Genomic DNA, 22,718 nt, shown 5'->3' with positions numbered 1-22,718 from the left:
AGTGTTTTCAGCCTGACTTTTAAATCCCGTCGAAAATCATCGATTTTATAAGAAAGCTTTTAAACGACCTCCCTCCCTCCCTCCCTTCCTTCTCCTCTTCCTCCTTTTCTTCTCTCTCTCTCTCTCTCTCTCTCTCTCTCTCTCTCTCTCTCTCTCTTCTTCTCGATGCAGTTTTTAATTCGCTCCGGGAAAGATACAGTCGGGAATGTTAAAAGGTTCAACTCTTCTCTCTCGGCTCTTACCTCTTATCTTTTTATTTATTCCATTTATGCAGAGCGAACCAAGTTTTCTTTTATTTACATATTCTAAAAGGAAACGAGAAGAGGGAAAATAAGTAAAATTTGTCCCAGATTCTGAGATGTATGTAGAAAAGTTTGGTCTCTTTTGCAACATAACTTTTTTCTTTTTTCTTTTTTTTTTTTGTTTGCCACTTCGATGATCAAGATACCGGCGCACTTCAGACCCTCGCGATATCGATATCTCGAACGCGATCTCGACGCTTAAAGGGGGGATGGAGAAGGGGAGGAACCGTCTTCAAACTGTAGACTCGAGTAGGCGGCAGTGAGACGTCCGGTGATTTTTGACGGAGAAATAACAGGTTGTGACGCGAGTTGTTCTTGTACTTGTCGACATACAATTAATTCACATGCGTGCGTGTATGCGTGTATGCGCGTGACTGTAATTAGCGCGGAAACACGCAAAGTTCGCGCTTTCGTGTCACGAGCGAGTTCGATCGGACGATCGCGCGAGTTTGAAAATGGCGTCCTCGGCGGGAGCGGAAGGGAAACCTCGACCACGAAACTTTCGACGGAAACCGGACGGAGCTCGAGATGAGACAATGACATCAATCCCGGTGAGTACAACCTTCCTTGTTATTGTTTATTGTTCTCCTCGCGAAATATAACCGCGCGACGGATTCTGTTATTCGCGAATTGAAGTTCGTTGATTCGCATCCTTCCCAAATACGCTTAGCGAATTTAATGCCCTTTTTCCATTTTCGAACGCGTAGGCGTTTTATACGCGTGCGCTTTTATTATCAGCACACCTAATCCATGTATATTCTGCGTTCGCAGCGTTCTCTCGTTCCTTTTTTCTTTCTTCTTTTTTTTTTTATCGTCAGAGTTTCGCGCGCCCATCTTCTTTATGATTCGCGTAATTTCTGATCGATTCGCTCGACTTGCCGCGTTTTTATGAGCTTTTCTTTTTTATCTCCTCCGAAACACATACAGCCTTTCCTCTCGGGAATGAGAGAATTTATTTTGAAACTAAAAGTTATATCTGAAAAATGTAAAACCGACGCGCGACTTCTCGACGCGCTTCGCCGGAGAATTCTATCAATAATTTTACTGTCACTCGACGTAATTAACACTTTTAGGAATTTATTTGTAGAATCTGTATAAAATTAAAAAATGTTGTGTTCTAAATATATTTAAATTTCGTCCACACATATAACGCGTATTTCAAGCTACATTGACTCGTGAGCGTTCAGGATTTTTTTTCGGGGAGGGGAAGGTTTTCTTAACACATAAACAGCAATTTTTTGCGTTATCTTTTTCTTTTTTTTTTTTTTTTTTTTTTTTTGAATATTTTAGGACTTAGAATATCTCCTCATTTTGTTCTTTCCTAATTTTAAATGAGAAAAATACTAGATTTTATAAATCATAATTTTAACTTTAATTTTAATTTTTTTTTTTTAATTCAGAGAGGGTTTGAACCTCTCAAATTCCTCCCTCCCTTTTTTCTCCGGATATGCCTATGCATTGACTGAAAACAAAGAGCATTTTTGCCGTTACAATAAATTTCACTGAATCTTTAGAATAAAACGTCCAAGGTTTTTCTCTTTCTCTTCCTTTCTCCCCCCCCCTCTCTCCCCCCCCTCTCTCTCTCTCTTTCTCTCATCTGATTAATTAGTGACATTTTTTTATTATTCATTATTTAAATTGACTCGCTTAATTAGTTTACCTCGAATATTGCAATTGTTTACTTTATATAATTGCACGACAGGTCGTATTATTTGGAATTGAAAATTTCGTTGACACGCGCTTTTCCAAATAAACTTAATGAGCTTAATATTGCCCGTCTCCAAATATAGGCTTTTACATGCGTGTTCGCCATATTACCTTTGGTCCTCAAATATTTACGGCACGGAATGGAATTCGAATGAAACACAATGGGCGAAAAAAATCGGGTCAAATGAATAAAGATGACGTAAATCTGTTCGATAGCAGATGGCAGAGGTGCAAGCTGTTCTGTTTCCGAAGTAAGAAACGCGAAACTGAAGCACATTCTTCGCCTCGCTACGTTTTGTAATATGTAACATAAAAAGAAAATACACGCGGATGTGATGTTACATCGAAAATGTGTCAAGGTAAAATCAGTGACGTGACTGAACGTAAATTAAATGCGCGTTAGAAAATGAAAATATAAGTACCGTGTTGTAACTTTCGAAACACGCCGAACGGGCGTACCCCGTATCGACCTGTCAAGATAAAACAAATATGATTCTTTTAAAAATGAATAACGTCGTTATTTTTTTTCGAAACGTACGAAACTGAATCAACAATCGAGCTGTTAAGATATATTACAAAATGAAATAAAATTGCATGAAATAAAAATAAAAAAAGAGATATATTTTCAGCGCAAACGTTTCCGAAGCGGTAGAGGCCGCGGACTTTATTTTTATCGAAACGACTGTTTTCACAGATAATAGACTTTTATTAGCGTTTCAAAAAAAAAAAGAATATTTATGCATGATCAATGTAACTACCTATTCACATTTTTGCTGTCAGTAGCTGTCACAATCTTCTACGTTCAAAAAAACGAACGCGTCAAGTCCCCGCTTGAACAAACGCGTAATATAGGACGTCTCTTCATAAATCCCTTTTTTTCTACCTAACTAATTTCGAGCCGATTTGTCCTTTACGATAGTGTCGAGACGTAAATGGAATTCTTGAGTTTGAGAACGAGCGATTAAAAACAAGGAGTTTTTCGAACATTACGCTTCGCAGCCGCCGACGGCGAAATAACAGAAATTTATTCTTCAAACAGTGTCGAGTGAAAATCGACGTAACGTTGAGAATTTAAAAAAAACTGCGAAAACTCGGAGTGTCCCTTTCAAATTTTCGGAAAAACGCGATCCGGGTTTACATCCCCTATGCGTGCGCGTTTTGCCATCGCGTTTTATCGTGGCGAAATAAAGACAGGGGACTCCTATTTTATTCGTATGTTCCACCAGGAAGCATAAAACGGCGCGGAGATGGCGTACCGAAGATGAAGATTAAGATCTAGATTAAATGGCGGAAGAGAGAGAGAGAGAGAGAGAGAGAGAGGGGGGGGGGGATCGTCGGGATGCCGGACGTGAGAGGCTCGTTGCATAGGCGAGGAAGAGGGGTAGATCATGCGCTCTGCATTCACACATTGGCTGGCGCGAAGGGTGGTGGATTTCTCAACCCTCGTCGTCAGTTTGACGCTGCGTGCGAGCGCATACAGATCTGTCGCGATCGCCGACTCGCGCGCGCGAAAGAGGAGAGGAATTTTTGGGGGGAAGAGAATTGAGAGAAAGGAAAGTTCCCGCTGTTCTTCCACAGGGAAACCCGTCGTAAAATGATCGCCGGCAGAACGAGTCCGCACGCTCGATTCGTCGATCCAACTTGACCCTCGATTACAGCCGATCGAGAGGCGCGAAAGAAAGAAAAGCACGCCGTCAGAAATTCGCTGCCCGTAATGTAAGATGGATCGCACGCGGTCTTCTCTTCTTCGTTTCTCTCTCTCTTTTTTTTTTCTTTTTCTTTTTTCTAGGAGACACGAGAGATTGCGAGCGACGCGGTTCAATTCGTGCGATTGAAAGGGCTACGTCGATGTACGTCGGTTAATCCGATTATCAATCTCGAACATTTATGACGGATGAGCGATTATGAACGATTCACGTATAATTGTTCAGAAACGATTAATGACGCCGGTTTAATGGAAGAATGGAATTCAATAGGATATTGTTGATCCATCGAGTTAATTAAAAAAATAGCATTCTGGTTTTTTGGAATTTTCGCTCTTTATTTGATAGAAAAAAAAAAAAAAAAGAAAAGATGAATATACACGTCACAATACGGGACGTTAATCGAAAAGAATGGGATTAAATGTCGGATATTGTTAAAAAATGGATGCATTTTGAAACAAGTTTTTAATCTGAAGGGGACAATGTGGCATTGTAAATCGAATTTTAAAAACAATTTGATAAGATTGATAAAATCTAGAAAGAGTTGATTATCAAGGAAATTAGAATAGTTTTTCGGTGCCGTGAAAAAAAAAAATCACGAAAAACTCCCTTCTATTGTCTCTTTAGTTTGGAAACAATGCATCAATGTAGGTTAAATTCTTGCGATTTTTATTTTTACTCTTTGTAGTTTTCGTTCGAAGAAATAGAAAAAAATTTGTGAAGAGATTCTATTGGGGAAGCCAAACTAATTATTCGGTGTTATGGGAAAAAGGATCATTTTTTTCAAAATGATTATTTATTAATGATTATTAATTTGATCAATTAAAAACGGCACTTCCTTGTATAGATTAAGTTTCCGTGGTCATCAGGATTTCGCCGAATGAATGAAATTCCATAAAACCGCGGGGCGTTTATCAAAAGACTATATTAATGTATAATCGAGTATATTTCAAAGCAAAGTGATTAATTTGCGTAATTATGCAACAATGTTCCGATATGGATTTAATTTTTGTTAATAGGATTTCAATTGCTAAACGCAACTTTTAACGTCAATTTTGTATGGACGTTATTTCTGATGAAATCAATATATTATGCTATCTCTCGTTATTTTCACAAAGGTTGATGATGATCATATCATTGAAGGCACATTTAATTCGTATGATTTATTGTTACGATAATTTGCATTTGTACGTTTTTGGCCATCACATTTAAATTCCATCGTTGTTTAACGTCCCTATCGAGAGCAAGGTAATTTGCGATTAAAATTAACGATGCAAAAAAAATACACGTGTTACAGTGTTCTTCCACTTAACGGTCCACACAATTGCGTAGGGAACGTGAGTAACACGCGTTACATAAACAATTACGAATATACGATTACAATTGTCTGGCGCTAAACAAGCGAACAAACAGGAAAATTATTGACCAGCGAAACAAATAGATATGTGTACGCTCTATAACAATTAGACGTACAACAATGTTTGAAGTGTCAACACTGTCATTAATCGCTAGGGGGTCGAAATGGCGAGACACGCCTAGGGATAAATTTGTCGCGTATCCAATCCGTTAAAACGCCGCCTAAATGCCGTGAATGTTCGCGCCCTTGGCGACAGATTCATCAACGTGCGGCAATATATACACGATATAATGTGAGTGTGTCGTAATCTACGATGACGTGTGTGAATCACAAAATCTGGATTGGAAAGGACAGATCGGAACGTTATCGTCAGTGAGAATCTAGATTAATTGCAATTTGCACCTGTGTGAAATTGCTCGCGAGGAAACGGAAATCGCTCTAGTCTAATCAATTGGAGAACTTTTTATCGCTCTGGATTCGCAGAATGTAACGATCGAGCGATAATTATAATACGAGATCGACGAAATTGTCGATCAATCATAACCCGGATCGGGAAATCGGTACCTTAAATCAATGTGATATCCGCGAGACATCGCGCGATTTCACTTTTTCGATTTTTCATATCTTCGCTAATTCCAATCGATCCGATAATATATTAGCGCCGGGATTGGACTTTTGCAAAATTCGCATGAGTCGCGCGAAAATTGACTGAGGAATATCTGCGTGGAAATCGGATTATCGCGCGCTCGCGCGCGAAAGAGAGAGAGAGAGAGAGAGAGGGGCGGAAAGAGAGAAGGAGAGGATGGGCGACATCTCGATTAGTAGCCCGCGCAAAAACACTCTACCCGCGGTCTAATCTCAAGAGCAACGAGAACGGATCACCGACCAGATCGATTTACCGCAACGGTATCCACCCCCGAAAGCAGCGATCGTGTATCGCTTGTTTAAAAAAAAACAAACATTGAAATAGCGCTGGCTTCGAGGCGGAAGATAAGTTGATTGTGGAGCTGCCGAGAGGAGCTATTAAGTATCGAGTCTATTAAGGGATACCATCCATTAAAGACCATAAAGAGGAGAGGATGTAAGATTGTGCGGAGATTCCGAGGATGCTGAGCACCGAGACCTATTAAATACCGTGAGGAGGGAACGCGTAAGATTGCGAAGATGTTCAAAGATAGGATCTAAATTAAGAACCGGAGCAATTCAGGAGGAGAACGTAAAGAGTTGCTAAAAGTAAAATCCTTTAATCCCGCAAAATATCGCACGATATAATAATCGCGTTGACAGAAGCGGACGGAGTTGCAAGTATGATTGTTACGAGAAACTAATAACCGAGGTGTAACGTTTCAAGTCACTCGTGCGTGATCCCGGGAAGTATAATTCCCTCGTACACGCTGTCGGAAAGAGAGATGGGCGGCGGTCGCTTTGCGGAGACGTTGGAATTAATTTGCGGGGAAGAGGCGCCAGCGCTAAATTGATCTCAAGAAACATATAATTGCTCACTAATGTATCAGACATGTCACGTTATCGCGAGCAGCTGTTACAAGCTGGTGGTTACATGCGAACGATAATCACGTCGCGGAGATGCTGGGATTGAGATCGATTAGGCTCGAGCAAACGTGTCACCGCGGGCGGATGTAACAGGCGGACGGTTCGTTGCGAACGGGAAGATGAGCGGCTGAAGATGAGTGCGTCAGGCTATTGGTGCGCGCTCATCCTGCTCACGTTCACGCAAGATTCCCTCGCCAGCCATCACGAGAAGCTCTTCCAGGTCGAGAAGCCGAAGGAGTACCTGCGGCATCAGCAGAACCACCGCTCGACGGCTTTCGCCGACCGCAAGCTCGATCCGACGGAATTTCGTGCCGCTGAGGTTCGCCCGACGATTATTCATCCGAGCGCGGAAATCGCTCGCTCGGAGGCGGCGACGGCGACGGCGACGGCGACGGCGACGGCGACGGCGACGGCGACGGAAAATCGTCCGATAATCGCGCGGGATCATCCCGGAATCAACCTCTTCCGGTCGACGGAGATCCATTCCGCGAGATACGAAAGTCGCTCGCGCGCGAACAATCGTCCCGAGGAAATACGCTCGACTCCGGAGAATCTCGCCGGAATCGCGAAAATGCGCCCGATGGAGAATCGTCGCGCCGTGGCGATACGCTCGGCAGAAATTTTCCCGACGTCGGCACGTTATTCTACGGAAGTTGTCCACGGCTCCGAGAAAGTTCGCGCCTCCTCGGCTGAACTTCGCACGGAAGTTGCGGATGAGCGGACTGTGAGAATCCGTTCCGCGGAAATGCGTTCGCAGCCGGAAGATCGTCATCCCGCGGAGGAAGTCTCGCCGATGACGGGGACCCGGCCGATGGAAATTCTGTGGACGGAGATCGAACAGGCGGATACGTCGAGCATCGAGAGATCGCAGATCCGTCACGGGAGATCCAGGAGCCATTTTGCGCGACAGAAGATAGAGGATTCCGCGAGGGACGGCTCGAAGGATGCGGCAAATAGGATCAAGACCGTTCGCGAGGATCATGAGAATCACTTCAAGATACGCCAAGTGGAAAAAGTGAATGATTTTCCGGAAGAATCCGTTTCACCGAGGCGTAATCATTCTTGGCTCCTCGAGCGGAATTTCTCAAAGGATAACTCGATCAACAGCCAGCCCCTCGATCGAATTGAGAATAATGTTTCAGAGGGATTGGAGAGTTTACTCAAGCTGTATCAGGGTAAGAAAGGAAGCGTCATCGAGGAAAGTACCGCCGTTTCTCTCACACGTAATCTTTCTTGGCTGATTGGACAGAATAATTCCAAAGGTAATACACCGGGGAACAGCCGATCCGCGGATCAGATCAAGAGCGAGGCAGACCTTCAGGATGCGTTTAAAGCGCATCAACCCGAGAACCACGGTATTCTGCGCTCGAGTCCCGATTCCCTCAAGAGTTCCTACAAGGAGGATCCTCTGAGCAAATTGAGGAGGGTAATGTCTCTGAATAGGACCGCCGTGCCGGCAGCTGCGACCGAACGGAACACAACCGAGACGTTCAGCATCGACGCGGCCGAGGACGCCAGCGAATCCGCCCGCGATCTCGAGGAGGAGGCCTCGGGGCTGGATTACACGAGTTATGAGGAACCGTCGAACGTCTCGTCGTCCGATCAGTCGTCGGCTCGCAAGAGACCGCAGGCCGCCCAGGTCGACATCGTCACGCGTTTCCTGCGGATAATCGAGAATCAGCACACTCTGGGCGAGAACTGCACCGCGGGCACGGATCTGAATCTTGGCGAGGGCGTGGTGGACCAGTACGCGCAGGAGAGATTCCGACTGGAGGCGGAATTCGCCGTGAATCGCGCCAACATGCTCACCCGACTCTGGAAGTACGCGCCGGAAGTGATGCTGTCGTCCGAGTATCTGTTGCACGCGAGCGTTCTCTCAATGGTCGAGTTTGACGAGGATATCTTCGCCGCCGGCAACTGTTACGACAAGTTGCAGTATCGTGGTCGATGGTTGTACTGTCCGTTCGCTCATCGGCTACCCAATCAGGACGGCGTTCTCGTGAAAGACCTTGCGATCCAGTACAAGTACTTGAGCAACAGCAGCGAGTGGTTCTACATCGCCCGGAAGAACGCCGAGAGGGTGATCGCCAGTTACGAGCAATTCAGCCGAGGCAAGTTTTATGATGGTTATTAATATTTCCTTTATTGCACTTATTGATATTGCCAGGACGACAGGTTCCAGGGGAACCAGCGGTAGGAAAGAAGTTGATTAAGTTCTTTCAAGAAGCGTGCTCGCTAAATTAAGTCGAAGGCTTCTTGAAGTGAATTTTTATGAAAATTCCTGTTTTAAAGATTACTTAAGATAAAAGAAGGGAAAGAGGAACGAAGCGAAATTAATGTACAGCGAGACCAATGAGAATTTATCGAATTGCTAATATTAATTTACCAGGCACGCAGATTTACTTTTAAAGAATGGTAATAATTATGCATTTAATAGTCACGCTAGATTCACGTGAAATTAATTAAACGCTTCTCTAACAATTTTATAATTACATGTATATACTGTATAAAGGGAATAAAGAGAAATTTGAGAATCCGATGAAGTCACGTTAGAAATCACGTGAAATTTACGTTACTAAGTACATCTGATAATTCGCAAATATCGTCTTTATAATTTGTAATTGTGTGGACAGTTAAGCAAGTCGATAACAAAACGAGCGCGGACGTTCGCGAATGCCCGCAGGTAAAATTACAGCAGCATATACACCAGTGGCGGTCAATTAGTTTAGCAAGCAATAGTAATAGGTAGTTGTGTAACTACAGCAGTAATTATAACATGGTACTCAAATTTATAATATACATTACTACAAGATTGTTGCTTCATTACGGTAACATAGGATCAGCAGAATTGTATAACCACTTTATTTCATTACTGCTTTCATTACATATACTTTTTGTTATGTTATATTACCATTTGTTTTGCGTGTATCATCATAATGTGTTGTGTAGTAATTATCAAATTACATTATTGAATTACTATCATATTTTGTAGTATAAACATTACTGTTTGCTTCAAGCATTTCTTATCTTAAACAGTCTTTTTAACGATTTCTTCTGCTTTGCGCTTCTATATTGCACTCCTCTGTAAGATGGGATGGTACTTGTAGATGCCCGCAGGGCATCGTCCATCTGTCAACTTCTTGAATAAACCGTTCCATTTTTAGCAGACAGCTACAATGATTACATTTTTCGTTTAACTTAATTTCTTTCGCTGCGCAAACTGAAAATGTATGTCGCGAAAGGATTATGTTATTTAATATTTATTTTAAAATTCCGTTTAATCCATTATACTTAATTAATAAATATATTTAATAATTATTTTTTAAATTTTTTAAAACGGAGAATGTTGTTATTTGCATTATTTAATTAATTATATAAAATTATTAATGTCCATCGCAAACTTATGGAAACATTTTGCATGATAATTTTGCACAATAATATACCGTATGAAGAAAAATCCGTGATTTCCTTTAATTCACAAAGAATTTTAATTTATAATGTGTATAATCGTTTCTTTTATAATAAAGCATTTTATATTTTACAATATATTGTTGGCAAACGAGAGATGTCGTTACTTTTTTGCAGAAAAACAAGCTCGTCACATTATAGTAAATATTTTCAAGGAAAGTACTTTTCTCTTCGATACCATTTTTTATCTTAAGTCGTTTAAGTTTCAACTCGCGAAATATTGCTTTTCTCAGTAAACGATTTAAGCTTGTTAACCCTTTGCCGTGTAACTTTTTTAATCTCGCCAATGGTAGGCGGACGTCCTTTTTAGGGTGCGTGCGAGGGGAGAAGTCGTATAAAATGAAGTATGGACAGAAACAAAAAAACGGACTATTTCTGATTATTTAATCTTGTAAATGTATTAATTTTATATATGTGTTTCTTTGAAATCGTGTCTTTTATTTCTCTGGTGAGAAAAATTTCCTTAATGCTAAATTAAATCAAAACTTGTTAAAAAAGTAGATTTTCTTCTAAAGTTAAACTGCTTAACATGTTTAACAAAAAATATATAGAATAAATAAAAAAATATATAGAACAAGGTATATTTGAATTAAAATAAAAAAATGTCAACAGCTCTTCATCTGACTCAAAAATTTTTATCAATTTTTTTGAGAAATATTTTGTAACAGAATACATTCTCATAACAAAATGAAAATTATGAAAGAGATAGATAAAAAATGAATAAGAAAATGAGTGAAGAATCCGTGACATATTTTTGGTGTTTAGTCATTTGCATATATAAACTTTTGCATAAATTTTTGCATACACAAATTACATATATTTATTTTATAAAATATTTATTATGTACAATAAAACACACTATTTATAGTTTTCTACTTCATATTTATTAATACTTAGGTATTGATACTTTTTAATCTACGAGAAAGGTCTATGAATTAAAGTGCCCGATCAAATAACACTCTAGAGAGTGAACATATGATTTATCTTCTTTGTCAAATTTATTGTGATATACGATTTATCTTCTTTATCAACTTTATTTTTAAAAGTGTGATATTATATAATTTTATATAATTTGATGTTTAGTTCTATATTAAAGTTTAATATATCGAAAAAAAACGTAAAAAGGGGAACATTTTTTTATGGGACGCTTCTTGATAGAGAGGGTTGCACTCTCTTATTGATTGAATCGAAATCTTTGTCGATAGTAGTCTAGTTATCAATTCTCTGAAATAGAAATAATTTAAACAAAGAGCTCGAATCAAGTTTCTCCCAAGATAAGGAGTGTTTCTTAAACGAACTGAAGCGACTCTTTACAATTTTAAATTTTGAAATTACAATTTCTGATCTTTTAAATTTTGATCTTCATCTAAAGTTAACGATTTTATTTCAGAAAACCACATAAAAAATAAACAAATTACTCGAGAAGAATTTTCCATAAGAGACGGAATGATAATGACGTATATCGCAATGTGTAATGTTCGAGAACTGTTTAAAGCAGATAGAAAATTTTGCGGGAAAGCTTAAGAAATATAAGGTGAAAGCTAAACATAGCTGTCGAAGAAATCAGACGACGGTGAAGAAGTGATATAAGGGATATCGATGAGTAATGCGCTATGGTAGCAGAAACAACAGAAACTGCTGCGGCACTGCTTGCCTTATTTATAGGACTTTTAAGCAATATTCCATGATATATGTTGTTGGACATTGAGTCAAGGAGAATAAAAATATGCATTACACATAAGACGGCAAGTTACGGTACAACCAATGCATGTATTTATTAGATGCATTATTTATACGTCAAAATCAAAAAGAAATCCGATAAGAAATAAATTTTATAACGAATTGCCTACGTTATTTGCGGGACAATGTATTCCGTAGACGTACAAATTGAAATAAATGTTTGGTGTCAATGTGGAATACGAATAATGCAAATGATTTTTAAAAGTAAAGTAAAATTGCATCTGGAAAGCAAGGAGAGGAAAAAGATGCACGTGGAGGAACGAATATATACATATATATATATATATATATATATATATAATTAATTCTAATGTGGTGGATCTCGCTTATTGCGTTTTCGGGATTTCCGCTTACGAGAACGAAGGGGTCCCAGTAATGGCGCGAGGGTGATTCTGGGAAATGTCCAGAGATAACAAAAATAACCGAAATAAAACTGTTCGCGATATAACGTGTTGAAGTTAAAAAAGTATCATAGCGCACCATATATTTTCATTTTTACCGGAAGATGCCTCGCGTGTTGCGAAATCATCCGTCATTTATGTCCCCGTGGAATTATGGAACCTTTATTATGCGTTCGTATTCGCAATATGAATTTAATACCGAACCCTTTGTGCATAGCCGTTAAATTAGAAATTCAAATAAACCGATCATTTCGCATTCCGCGAGTGCTATCGCATATACTTGGCATCGATCATTTCGTTGGCAGATTTTCAAACGATCCGCGTAATAAGATGATAATGGTCAAAATTATAATGATTGTATATCGCTCGTGAATTCATACAATTTGTTTGATTCCTTTATGGATCACGATCCCACGGCTAATTATTTAGTGCCCATTCCATTGTTCGGGCAATACAAAAGAGAAAAAGAGAGACAGCTCACGCGATAGAATTAATTATGATCGCTATTGCTAGAGAAATTTATATCTTTTCTCTTCGGGTCATTTTTCATTAATTATACAATGATATTATTGGTTATAATAATTATCGATGTGTAAGTCTTTTTATCTTCCATTAAAAATTGTTATAGTAATTATCACACAGATGCTGCGACGCGCTCGAATTCTAGGAATTTTTAATTACTGGAACATTGAAAGTTGAAAATCGATTATTCTGGTAAACAAAGTTTTTCAAATCCAATGATATTTTTGCTCATCTATCTAAGTATTTATCTATCAGCTTATCTCTAATCTTCTTTTCATCGATTCCATAAATTTTTTATTGATACTGATTCGCGAATAATTGCGGCTTCTTGCAAGCGGGTTGCTTCGATTAGCGACTTGGACTTTGTGTTTGTACATCAGACTTGCGGACGTATTTTTACAAGTGCATGCACCCGAATAAGGAAAGGGGCGCGATCGATCGATTCCATGTATTAACTATCGAAAATAACTGGCCTTTTGACCCGAAGTATTAGCCGCAGAAACATTAACGTTCCGCTCGTTGTTGCATTAATTAGCACCTAAATCAAACGTACGTTAATTAATGCATAAGTTAATCGCACAATATGCTGCTGACAATATGAGCGGAACATTCAATATTTATGCAGTTGCCATTGTTCTATTCGACTGCTTATCGTTTGACCTATTTTATCGTTCAATACAAAAGACAATTGCCTGAATTTATGTGTAAGACGAGAGAAAAATGACTGTGATAAAACACATTAACGCAGTTTAAAAAACAATAACAATTGTAATTGTTTATATAAATAAATTAAATATTAAAAGCAATAAATTAAAAGTTAAAAGTTTTGCCACGTGACTTCTCGTCTCTCATATCGCAAGTAGTTATTTATTTAAAAATTGGATTTCGGAAATATGTGGAAATATGTAGTACGATTAACAAGAATAGAATTGATTAGAGAATGAACTCGGAGAATAATTCGAATTTTAAATTAAAAAACCGTTTGCTTCCGGTTGCTTCAATCTACTTTACTAGCTCTCGCGTCATGGTGAAACAGTTATCCTTCCATCCAATTATTATAGTTTTTCTGCAACGTGAGTTTATAATAACTTAAATTCGATACCAGTCTCCGATAGATTGCTTTGATCGATTTAGTTATTCGGTCGCTGCAAAAGACACACATACGCACACACGTGTATATAACTATACACACAATTACGTATGCTACACATACAATTAAGAGTCTGGATTTCGAAAATGTGAAATGTGTCAATCCAAAGGAGAATCTCTTAATGTTGCATTTGTAAAAGGAAGGAGCTTCTTTTTCTTTGCAGACACGTCACTTTAAAAATCTGAAAAATAACGCAACGTAAACATTTTTCGACTTCTGACATATGAAACTTAAAACGAAGACAGAAATTTTATATATAGCTGTTCCACAGAGTCGCTTTATCCAGAGTTAGGAACTGATAACCATCGCGGAGAGTCCTCGGAAATGATCTATGATCCTGACCGCATTCTGCAGCACGAGGCGATTGAAAAAGTTGGTTTTGTTCGGGGGAACACAAAGAATCCGACGCGGATTTTAATAGAGAGCCAGCCCGGGATTACTTCTCGTTTCTGCTCAGGACTCTTGATTGTCTGCCGAAATTGAATGATCGCGAAAGAAAGCAAAACGAAATCGAATTATTTTGTCTGATAGTACTATCCGTTCAAGGAGATAAACTGTCCCGGGATGCGGAAACAAGACGATAGAGCCACCGAACAGTTGGAACAGACGACAATTTGTCCCCGGACGGTTAAAAATACAATAATAGGATAAGGCGTTTGTTTGAGATACGCGTGATAACAATTACGAAAGTACGAAAAACGTACATAATTTTATTATCTCGAGTCTCACGCTCAGCGGTCGGCTGCAAAGAAATATGTTTAAAAGCACATTATTAATGTAAAATACGTAATTTATGATTTTTACATCTCTCCAGCAATAACGTGACAGCTACAGCTTGTTTTAAGGCAATATTTTCTCGTTTTATATTCTATATTTAGCGTTCTCAGTAGGTTAATGCAAGTCTGTTTTGTTCTGCATTGGGTTTTTATATTCTTAGATCCTTGTTGTACATTTAAAGTATAGCCATCTGATGGAATTTTATTTCGAGACACGACCGTATCGAATGATTTATTTATTCGTGGAAAGCATAATGGACAAACATTTTCGAATTATTTCAAATATCCTTATTCCTTCGTAAATTTTTAAAATTTTAAAAATTTGGCAACAAAATATACGCGTATACACAAACAATAAAATATTTGTTATTACTGTCATTATAATATTTTTATATCTATAAACAAATTTTTTAGATTGTTAGATTTTTTTTTAAATATTTCACTGGATGGATTCCTATGCTAGTTTCCCGAGTTCTGAATCTTGGCAAAACTTTCTGAACTTGGTTGATGACATTGTGAATAATCACTGTTCTGTTTTATTCGACCCCGAGTGTCTGCGGGGGTTGAAAGATGACCCCCCCGCACAATCCGCGAAATAAATAGAGGGGTCACTGGAGAGCTTTAAAAACTAAATTAAGCCGAAATTGCATATTAAACTAAAGCCGCCGAGATTCAGTAACGGCGCGAACAAGAATAACCATGAAAAATTCATCAGTTAGCTAAGCCAGACTCGAATTTATTAGTCTAGCCGGCTAAACTTAAGTCTCGATATATTGTTTTTTTCTTACGGCTTTTCCAATATTTATTTAGGAAACATTGCGTGCCTTGCGCGGACGTGGGGGCTTTATTAAACTAACATATCGATACACACGTACGCACTTGCTCGATGAAAATTATTATTATTTACTCTGAGGATCGATGTTGTTTACGATCGCGTCGATTAATACCAGATTAATATCAGACTCTTCGATATTTACTCATCCACTCATCCGCTGCATCTATGGAAAGCGGCTCGTATAAAAGGCTCGTCGAAAAAGTTAAGAGAGGCGAGAGCAGGCGAGAGCGATTCCCGCCCGAGTTCTACCTCTATACAATAACAGTCGGTCATCGATCTCTCGGGTTTCCTTCCGCTCGTAAAAACGCGCGTAAAGGGAAGATAGTGAGCTCGCTCGTGAATTCGCGGCGATATAAAACGATCTCGGGGACATGATACGATCCCGGCGCATCACGTCACCATTAGAACGATAATTTCCGGGCGAATCGATGCCGGCGCGAATGTTACTCGTGATTTCCGCGACTCGTCGTGATTTCGCCCCCTCCCCCCCCCCCTCCCCCCCCCGCCACGTGGCCGGAATGCCTTATTCGGCTCTATTTATCCCGTTTTTCTCTCCCGGATTTAATGCGCATTCTCTCTTGGCGGTAAATACAGGACAACAAATATGTTATTATGAGATGTAACAAATAAGACACAACAAAAACGCAAAAGCACAAATAAAAAAAATGATAATATTCAGAATGTTGTTTTCCAGCAGAATGTCTCGAATTTTTTCTTGTTATAATAATAGCACACATTTTTTCATTAAATTTCATAAACAAATGTAAGCCTTTCAGGTAGCGCGTAGCACGCTTCTGATTACCCGTTAATTATGATGCATCTCGAAAGCGGAGCGTTATTCGACAGATTCAAAGTAACTTTAATGATTTTACGTTTAGTTACGTTTATACGCAATAATTAAAGAGCCACGATTTCTGCTGGCTCGATCCGGCAGAAACCGAGCGAGCTTTCGTGGAGATTGAAATGTTTAAATCATGAAATATAGGATGTATGTAATACCCGTTAAGAGATTTTAGTGATATTACGTAGTTTCCGCATTACTAAAGACATTTGTCTGTCTTACTTGACCCCGAGATGTCCCTCAAGAGTTGTATGCGCTAAAATCTTCCAAGAAAATTGGCAATGCTTTCTCGCTTTCCTTTCTAGGCAACGTTGACGATATCAGCCCATCTATATAACAGCTTTTCAGACACAGCGGCTTCAATTCTCTTGTCTCCGTCGTTCAATTTCTAAGTTTATGCACGATCGTATTTCTCATCCACCGCAGGAATGTGATACATCTCCTCTAGCTATTTCCCCTTTCAAATATTAGACGCGAGAGACAAATGCCGGTTCCGCAAGCCCAATAATTGGTGCGGTAGAGAGCGCCGATATATTTATTGACAGTGTCTATCGATTGTCCCGAAGGTATATGTGGATATTCCCTGGACTAGACCGTCCGACATTTCGCTTATAATCAATGGCTTGCCTACACGGAATGCATTCAAGGACAATCAAACTCTTTCAATTATGTATTTGATGAAACTTGCTTGCGCAACTTGCTCGCAGAGTGTCGAGATCTAACGCGTAAATTAAATCGGCGAAAGTTTATAACGAAATAGGACGATGGGGATGTTTGCAGAGGGTTTGTTTTAAAACATAATTGGAATGTTATTTCCCGCTACGTTTACTATATTATTAATAAAACTAAAACGTGCACAAAAATGCACGGAAAATGTGTATTAAGCAAGCGCATGCGATACTCGCATTATTCTATGGAATGCTACCTAACTTGTTATCGTGATGGAAAATAAATTTAATATTATAGAATTTAAAATGTCATCCGCCAAATGTCAAAATGTGAGTGAAGAATATAAAAGAAATATTTATTCCTATTATTATTAGATACTTATAGCAAAAATTGATTTATAATGTACAATGTCATATTTACCATAAGCAAAAATTAAAGGATTAAAGGATTTGTTTCGTGAGAAACAAGTTTCAAAAGTGTAAAAATTTATTAACTTCATTTTTAAAATAATTTAGTACAGATTTGACTTCAAGCAAAACGACTATTTGGATCTCGACTTTAAAACGAGAATTAAATTACAGTTTCGACAAATAGAATTCTCGGTTGAAACTTTGGACACAATCTTCCGAAAAGTTTCTATCTTTGATCGTTCTAAAATTCAGTTCACACAGATTACATCTTAATAAAGAAGTAGTATCTAAAGCGATCTCTAATTATCCGATAATTTCCAAAAGGTGCTTGTCCGCTTTATTCCTTTCAGTTATCGATATGCAGCATTTAGAGAGCAATTATTAACTTTTATGCCTATTCCAATAACAGTTACTAAAAATTACTAAAAATACAACAGATATAACACTATATATTTTATTTGATAATCTCAATATTGTATCATCGAATAAATGGATGTTGGAAATGTACGAGCAATAACTCCAAATAATAATTAAAAAAATCACAATATCCGATCTTGCGAATTTGTTTTCCTTTCCCGAACAAATACGGAACGAATTGAAATTATAAAAAAATATTATTACTATTTATCCCCTCGCTATCGTGGGTTTTATTTGGTTTCGCGATAAATCTGGTCGAATAATCATTTTTTGGGCTGGTCGCGCAGTTTCCGTCCGGCATCGCACGAGCACCGAAGTGGCATTCGATATGCAAGTTTTCTCGCAAAAACTCGCAAATTCGATCAAATCCTACTTTGATTTTCGGAAATACCAAAGTTTGCCGCGAAGGACAAAGGCTCGCAGCAAACGTCTCGTTTGCGGGAACAATGTGGAAGCATAAAGGGAGACTCGAAACTCAATATCGTGCTTGCGCGCAAGCACACGATGTCTCGAATGGGTCTCCATCAGAAAATTTCTGAGCACTTTCTGCGAAGAAGCCTCGAGTTGTCCAAAGCGAATGTATATACGCGTATAAAATCGACGAAGAATCGATTTCACAGGCGATGAAGCTCCATGAAAGAGGAGGGCACTTGCTTAACTTTTCTGATTCTGATTTATCGAGAATATATTCTCAGCCAGAATATATTCCGTCCGCGATATTCTAAAAAAGGATATAATCAAGAAAATGATGAATCTATTTATAGTCAGTTGTTTCGTGACGAGCATGTTCGAGGAAGTCGATAATAAGAGAGTGAATATTAATGTATATAATGTAAAGTGTTAAATTCTTTCACGTAAGCTTTTGAAGTAAAGAGACGATCTACGATATATTTGTAATTTTAACAAAGTTCTTCAAACATTTTCATCAGATACATTGAGTAATCTTGGTTTGTCTTTCCAGACAAGCTAAATTTGCCATTGTTATTATTACTATTTTGCTGTGTTATTAGCTCCCCTTTTTAATATGTATTCAACGTTATCACAACCACCACAAGATCGACAAATTTCTTGTTTCTTTAACAATACTGGGAGTTAATTTTCTACGACAGAGACTAAGATTTTCTTATAATGGCGTTGATGTAAGAATAATTTAAAAACTTTTAGATTTATGTAATAATTTATTAGAGAAACAAAAGTTGAATATTAATATATATATGCGCTTTGCGCTCTTATTTTGTTATAAAAATATTATATTTCTGCTTTATAAAATTATACAGTTTGCATTATTTATAAAATAAAACTAGAAGACGCGAAGAGAAATTCCAGGAAATAACTTTATATATTGCTTATATTTCCTTATTAAAAAAGTTTTCAATGCCTTTGTCTGTCAAATTGCCTCCGAGATATAAAAATGTAGTGACGATGAGGTTAAATCGGAGGGTAACTATCATGTTCAGGCCTTTGCCCTTTTTCAAAAGTCTGCGGTTCATATGCGCCTTGCCCTCTTTCTCTCACCCTTCTTTCCGCTTTAGCCTCCCTAGCAATTGCCCGACCACCACTATCACCACTACCACTACCACCACCATCACCACCACCACCACCACCACCACCACCGGCTCGACCATCTTCCCTGACTGTTACTGTCTGGCCGCGGTTATTGGCTGCTATATTCGCGGAGGCGACATAAATTATTGCTACATTCTAGTGAACACGGCTTTTCCACTTTTACGACGACTGCGAACAGCTTCGACCGCTTTCACTCGTATAAAACAAGTATCGAGGGAAAGGTCAACCCCCGAACCATCTAGATCGAACTAAATCCTTGATTAAGAAGATTTAACATCAACCCTTTTGAATTCAGAGACCCTTTTTTTTCACGAAATATCTAACGAAATCGAATGTTTTTTGTATTTAGAAGATATCCATATTTTCTATCTTTCAAAATTTGTGTGTGTGTGTGTGTGTGTGTGTGTGTGTGTGTGTGTGTGTGTGTGTGTGTGTGTGTGTGTGTAGTATATATTTTATTAAACATTTAATATTTAATATTAAATATTATTATTATTAATGAATAATGAAGATTACGACTATTACATTTTCTCAATTAAACAAAGTCTATTTTGAATTTATCAGATCATGATCTTCTGATTTGAAACTTAGTATTAGATAACATTGGGACACATCATGCATATATTATTAAGTCGGATAAATGTTTCAGAACTTCTTAAACATGTAGTCGGTAGTTTCCGTTAGCCGAGTTTCCGAGTTACTGCATTATTTTGTCACTTTCACAAGAAGTAATTATTCTATAGATTTCCAGAGGTTGTTTTTCAATAAAATTTCAACACGTCGCCGAGAAACTTTTCCGTAGACGCATTACAAATAAATTTTTGTCGCTTCGTGACAATCCCCTGTTTCAGCAAATAGTGTTTGCAGCAAAAACGTGTTTCATCGTTTATCGTTCAACGCTTCCCGTTTCCCGAGACACATCGTCTATGTGTTGTCCTGTAATAATAAAAATACTCGAATGGAGAACTACTTAAATTAAATCCAGCTCCTCCGCATGTGTACATTGCAATACAATTTTGTCCCATGCGACCGACGTGACCATATAAGAAGGAATAAAAGACTTGGGAAGCAATTTCGAACAAATTAAACGAACTGTCTCTTTACAGTACTTCTTCCGCAGTCAACACTAAGAATAAAAAGTATAATCAAACTGTTTTTCAATACTTAGGAGGTACTTGACTGAATGAGATAGGTGTGTGTGTGTGTGTGTGTGTGTGTGTGTGTGTGTGTGTGTGTGTGTGTGTGGTGTGTGTGTGTGTGGTGTGTGTGTGTGTGTGTGTGGTGTGTGTGTGTGTGGTGTGTGTGTGTGTGTGTGTGTGTGTGTGGTGTGTGTGTGTGTGTGGTGTGTGTGTGTGTGTGTGTGTGTGTGTGTGTGTGTAAATCGAGATTAAAAAATTTTACAAACTTATATTTTTTTAAAATAATTATTTGTACAGTTGAGAAAAGGTGGAAAATTATAGATTGATAGGCGGCTTCGCGATATAAAAACTGATCCAAAAAAATCACGACGTTGCTAGAAATTGGACGTAGTATTGTCGGCTTCCGATAACATTATTGATATGCCAGATAAAAATCTGTATAATGCTTGAAACCATGTAAGCTATCGATCGTTGTGTGCGCACCGACTTCTACAGAGGAATGCATATAGTTCTTTGTGAATCACTCGCGGATTTAATTATTTCTATTTGCTCGTCGCCCATTGCGCGCATTGCTTCTGCTCGAGATATTTTATTTATAAGTTTTTACAGCGTAAAAGATAAAAAAAATTAATGCAAATGTTCGAACAGTTCAATTCTTTAAATATTAGTAGAAATACGATTGCGATTAAAATTATATCAAAAAGAAAGAATTACTCTTAATTAAAGATGATTTAATTTGCATATTAAAATATATTTTATCTTATCTTTTTCTCTTATAGAGAAAAATCGAGCATATATTGAAGGGATACGTTTTTTTTTTCCGCGATTCTCTAATATTTGCAATTTTGACATTTGAAAAAAATGAGCGTATCAACAATTTGCGCCCGCGATTACTAAGTCCCATAAAAGATTAGCATTTAGTATTTTCTTTCGGATGTTGAAGACCTTTTTCAAATTAATTGGAAAAGCATGTCCCTTTTAATTGATACTCGCGAAATTCGTATTCGGTTTAGCAGAAAGCGATGAAAACCCGATTTATTTCTTTACATCCCTCTTCCCCGCCGGCCCTTCCGCCGCCGGGCGGCGCCTCTTGAAAAGTAATAAAAAATTTTTTCCACGCGGAATTAATGACCGTCGAGATCGCGTTCGCTGTAACGGGATCATCCCGGAAACTTTTCAGAAAGATTGCGCGGCCATTCTACTGAAGACTCCTAGATCTTTCGGCATCGATATCACGTTGAAAGGAACGGAAATGTTACGGTGCGACGCGCACGTTCCCTCCAACGACATGACGACAGACAATGCTGAGCTCAGCGTTCTGTCGCGAACTCGATCGATATGTCGTGAGCTGTGTAGACGCGTTGCCTTGCGGCGACGTGATCTCTTCCATCGCCATGCCAATGCCGCGACGATATGGTTATTGTGACATAGCAATGTAACGATATATCGCTCCTCGCTGTGTAAGGAGGGCCCGATACGTTCTTCTTATAAATCGTCCACAAAGGGAGCTCCCCCCCTCCCCTCCCCCCCCGGTATCTCGATACGAGGAATTACGTCGCGTTAAATTTCCTTTGTTGCAGATCTACTTATAAAATAAATCTACTTACGGAGCATTTCCCTCTCGGGTGTAAAGACTCTTGCGATTTCGTGGATGAGGTCTCTTCGCTTCCTCTCTCTCTCTCTCTCTCTCTTTCTCTTTATCTATCTCTTCCTCTCTTTCTCTCATCCATTTTACTCCATTGTATTGAAGAACCGCGCCATCTTTTTAGCTCACGTTCTCTTCCCGCGCGTCTTAATCGGGTGAGATCGTAATAAATCTCTTTATTATGTTGACTACAATTTTCATGTCAGGCGAGTAAACCATAATCATATGCCGTGTTTAACGTTAAACACACCATGATAACCAGCCATTAGCTTTTACAACCCGCATTCGCGCTGTATATTCATCGTGGAAGTTGAGATAACTCCGGCGGGTTTATTTTAAATATCAAAGCTTCTAAATATTTATACTGAAGGGCGACGGAGGAGGAGGGGAAACCTGTTAAATTATGATAAATGCATTTGAAAAAAACACATTTTACGGATGCGGGTATACTTAAGCGCGAAAAAATAAACGGCGAATAAATTACAGGCGCCGTTTTTTTCATCCGCCGTTTTTACTCAT

At 38.6% G+C, this 22,718-nt stretch overlaps 1 protein-coding gene across 6 annotated transcripts in view; it reads left to right on the top strand.

Annotated features, from left to right (window-relative positions):
* The first annotated feature begins 3,451 nt into the window (after window positions 1-3,451).
* Window positions 3,452-22,718, top strand: part of LOC105432882 (uncharacterized) — an 87,253-nt gene continuing 67,986 nt past the window's right edge. The window contains exons 1-2 of one of the 6 annotated variants that reach the window (XM_089082555.1): window positions 3,453-3,725; window positions 5,326-8,731. In XM_089082555.1, coding sequence (XP_088938681.1) covers window positions 6,754-8,731 — 1,978 coding nt within the window. In that variant the 5' untranslated portion in view covers window positions 3,453-3,725; window positions 5,326-6,753. Of the gene's footprint in view, window positions 8,732-22,718 lie in introns of all 6 variants that reach the window. The other 5 variants (XM_089082553.1, XM_089082552.1, XM_089082554.1 and 2 more) reach the window with 5 other exon arrangements.

Source organism: Pogonomyrmex barbatus, unplaced genomic scaffold, assembly GCF_055798465.1.
Source record: "Pogonomyrmex barbatus isolate J1 unplaced genomic scaffold, ASM5579846v1 scaffold6, whole genome shotgun sequence".
Taxonomy (NCBI): Eukaryota; Metazoa; Arthropoda; class Insecta; order Hymenoptera; family Formicidae; genus Pogonomyrmex; species Pogonomyrmex barbatus.
This window is presented reverse-complemented; position numbering and strand designations above follow the sequence as displayed.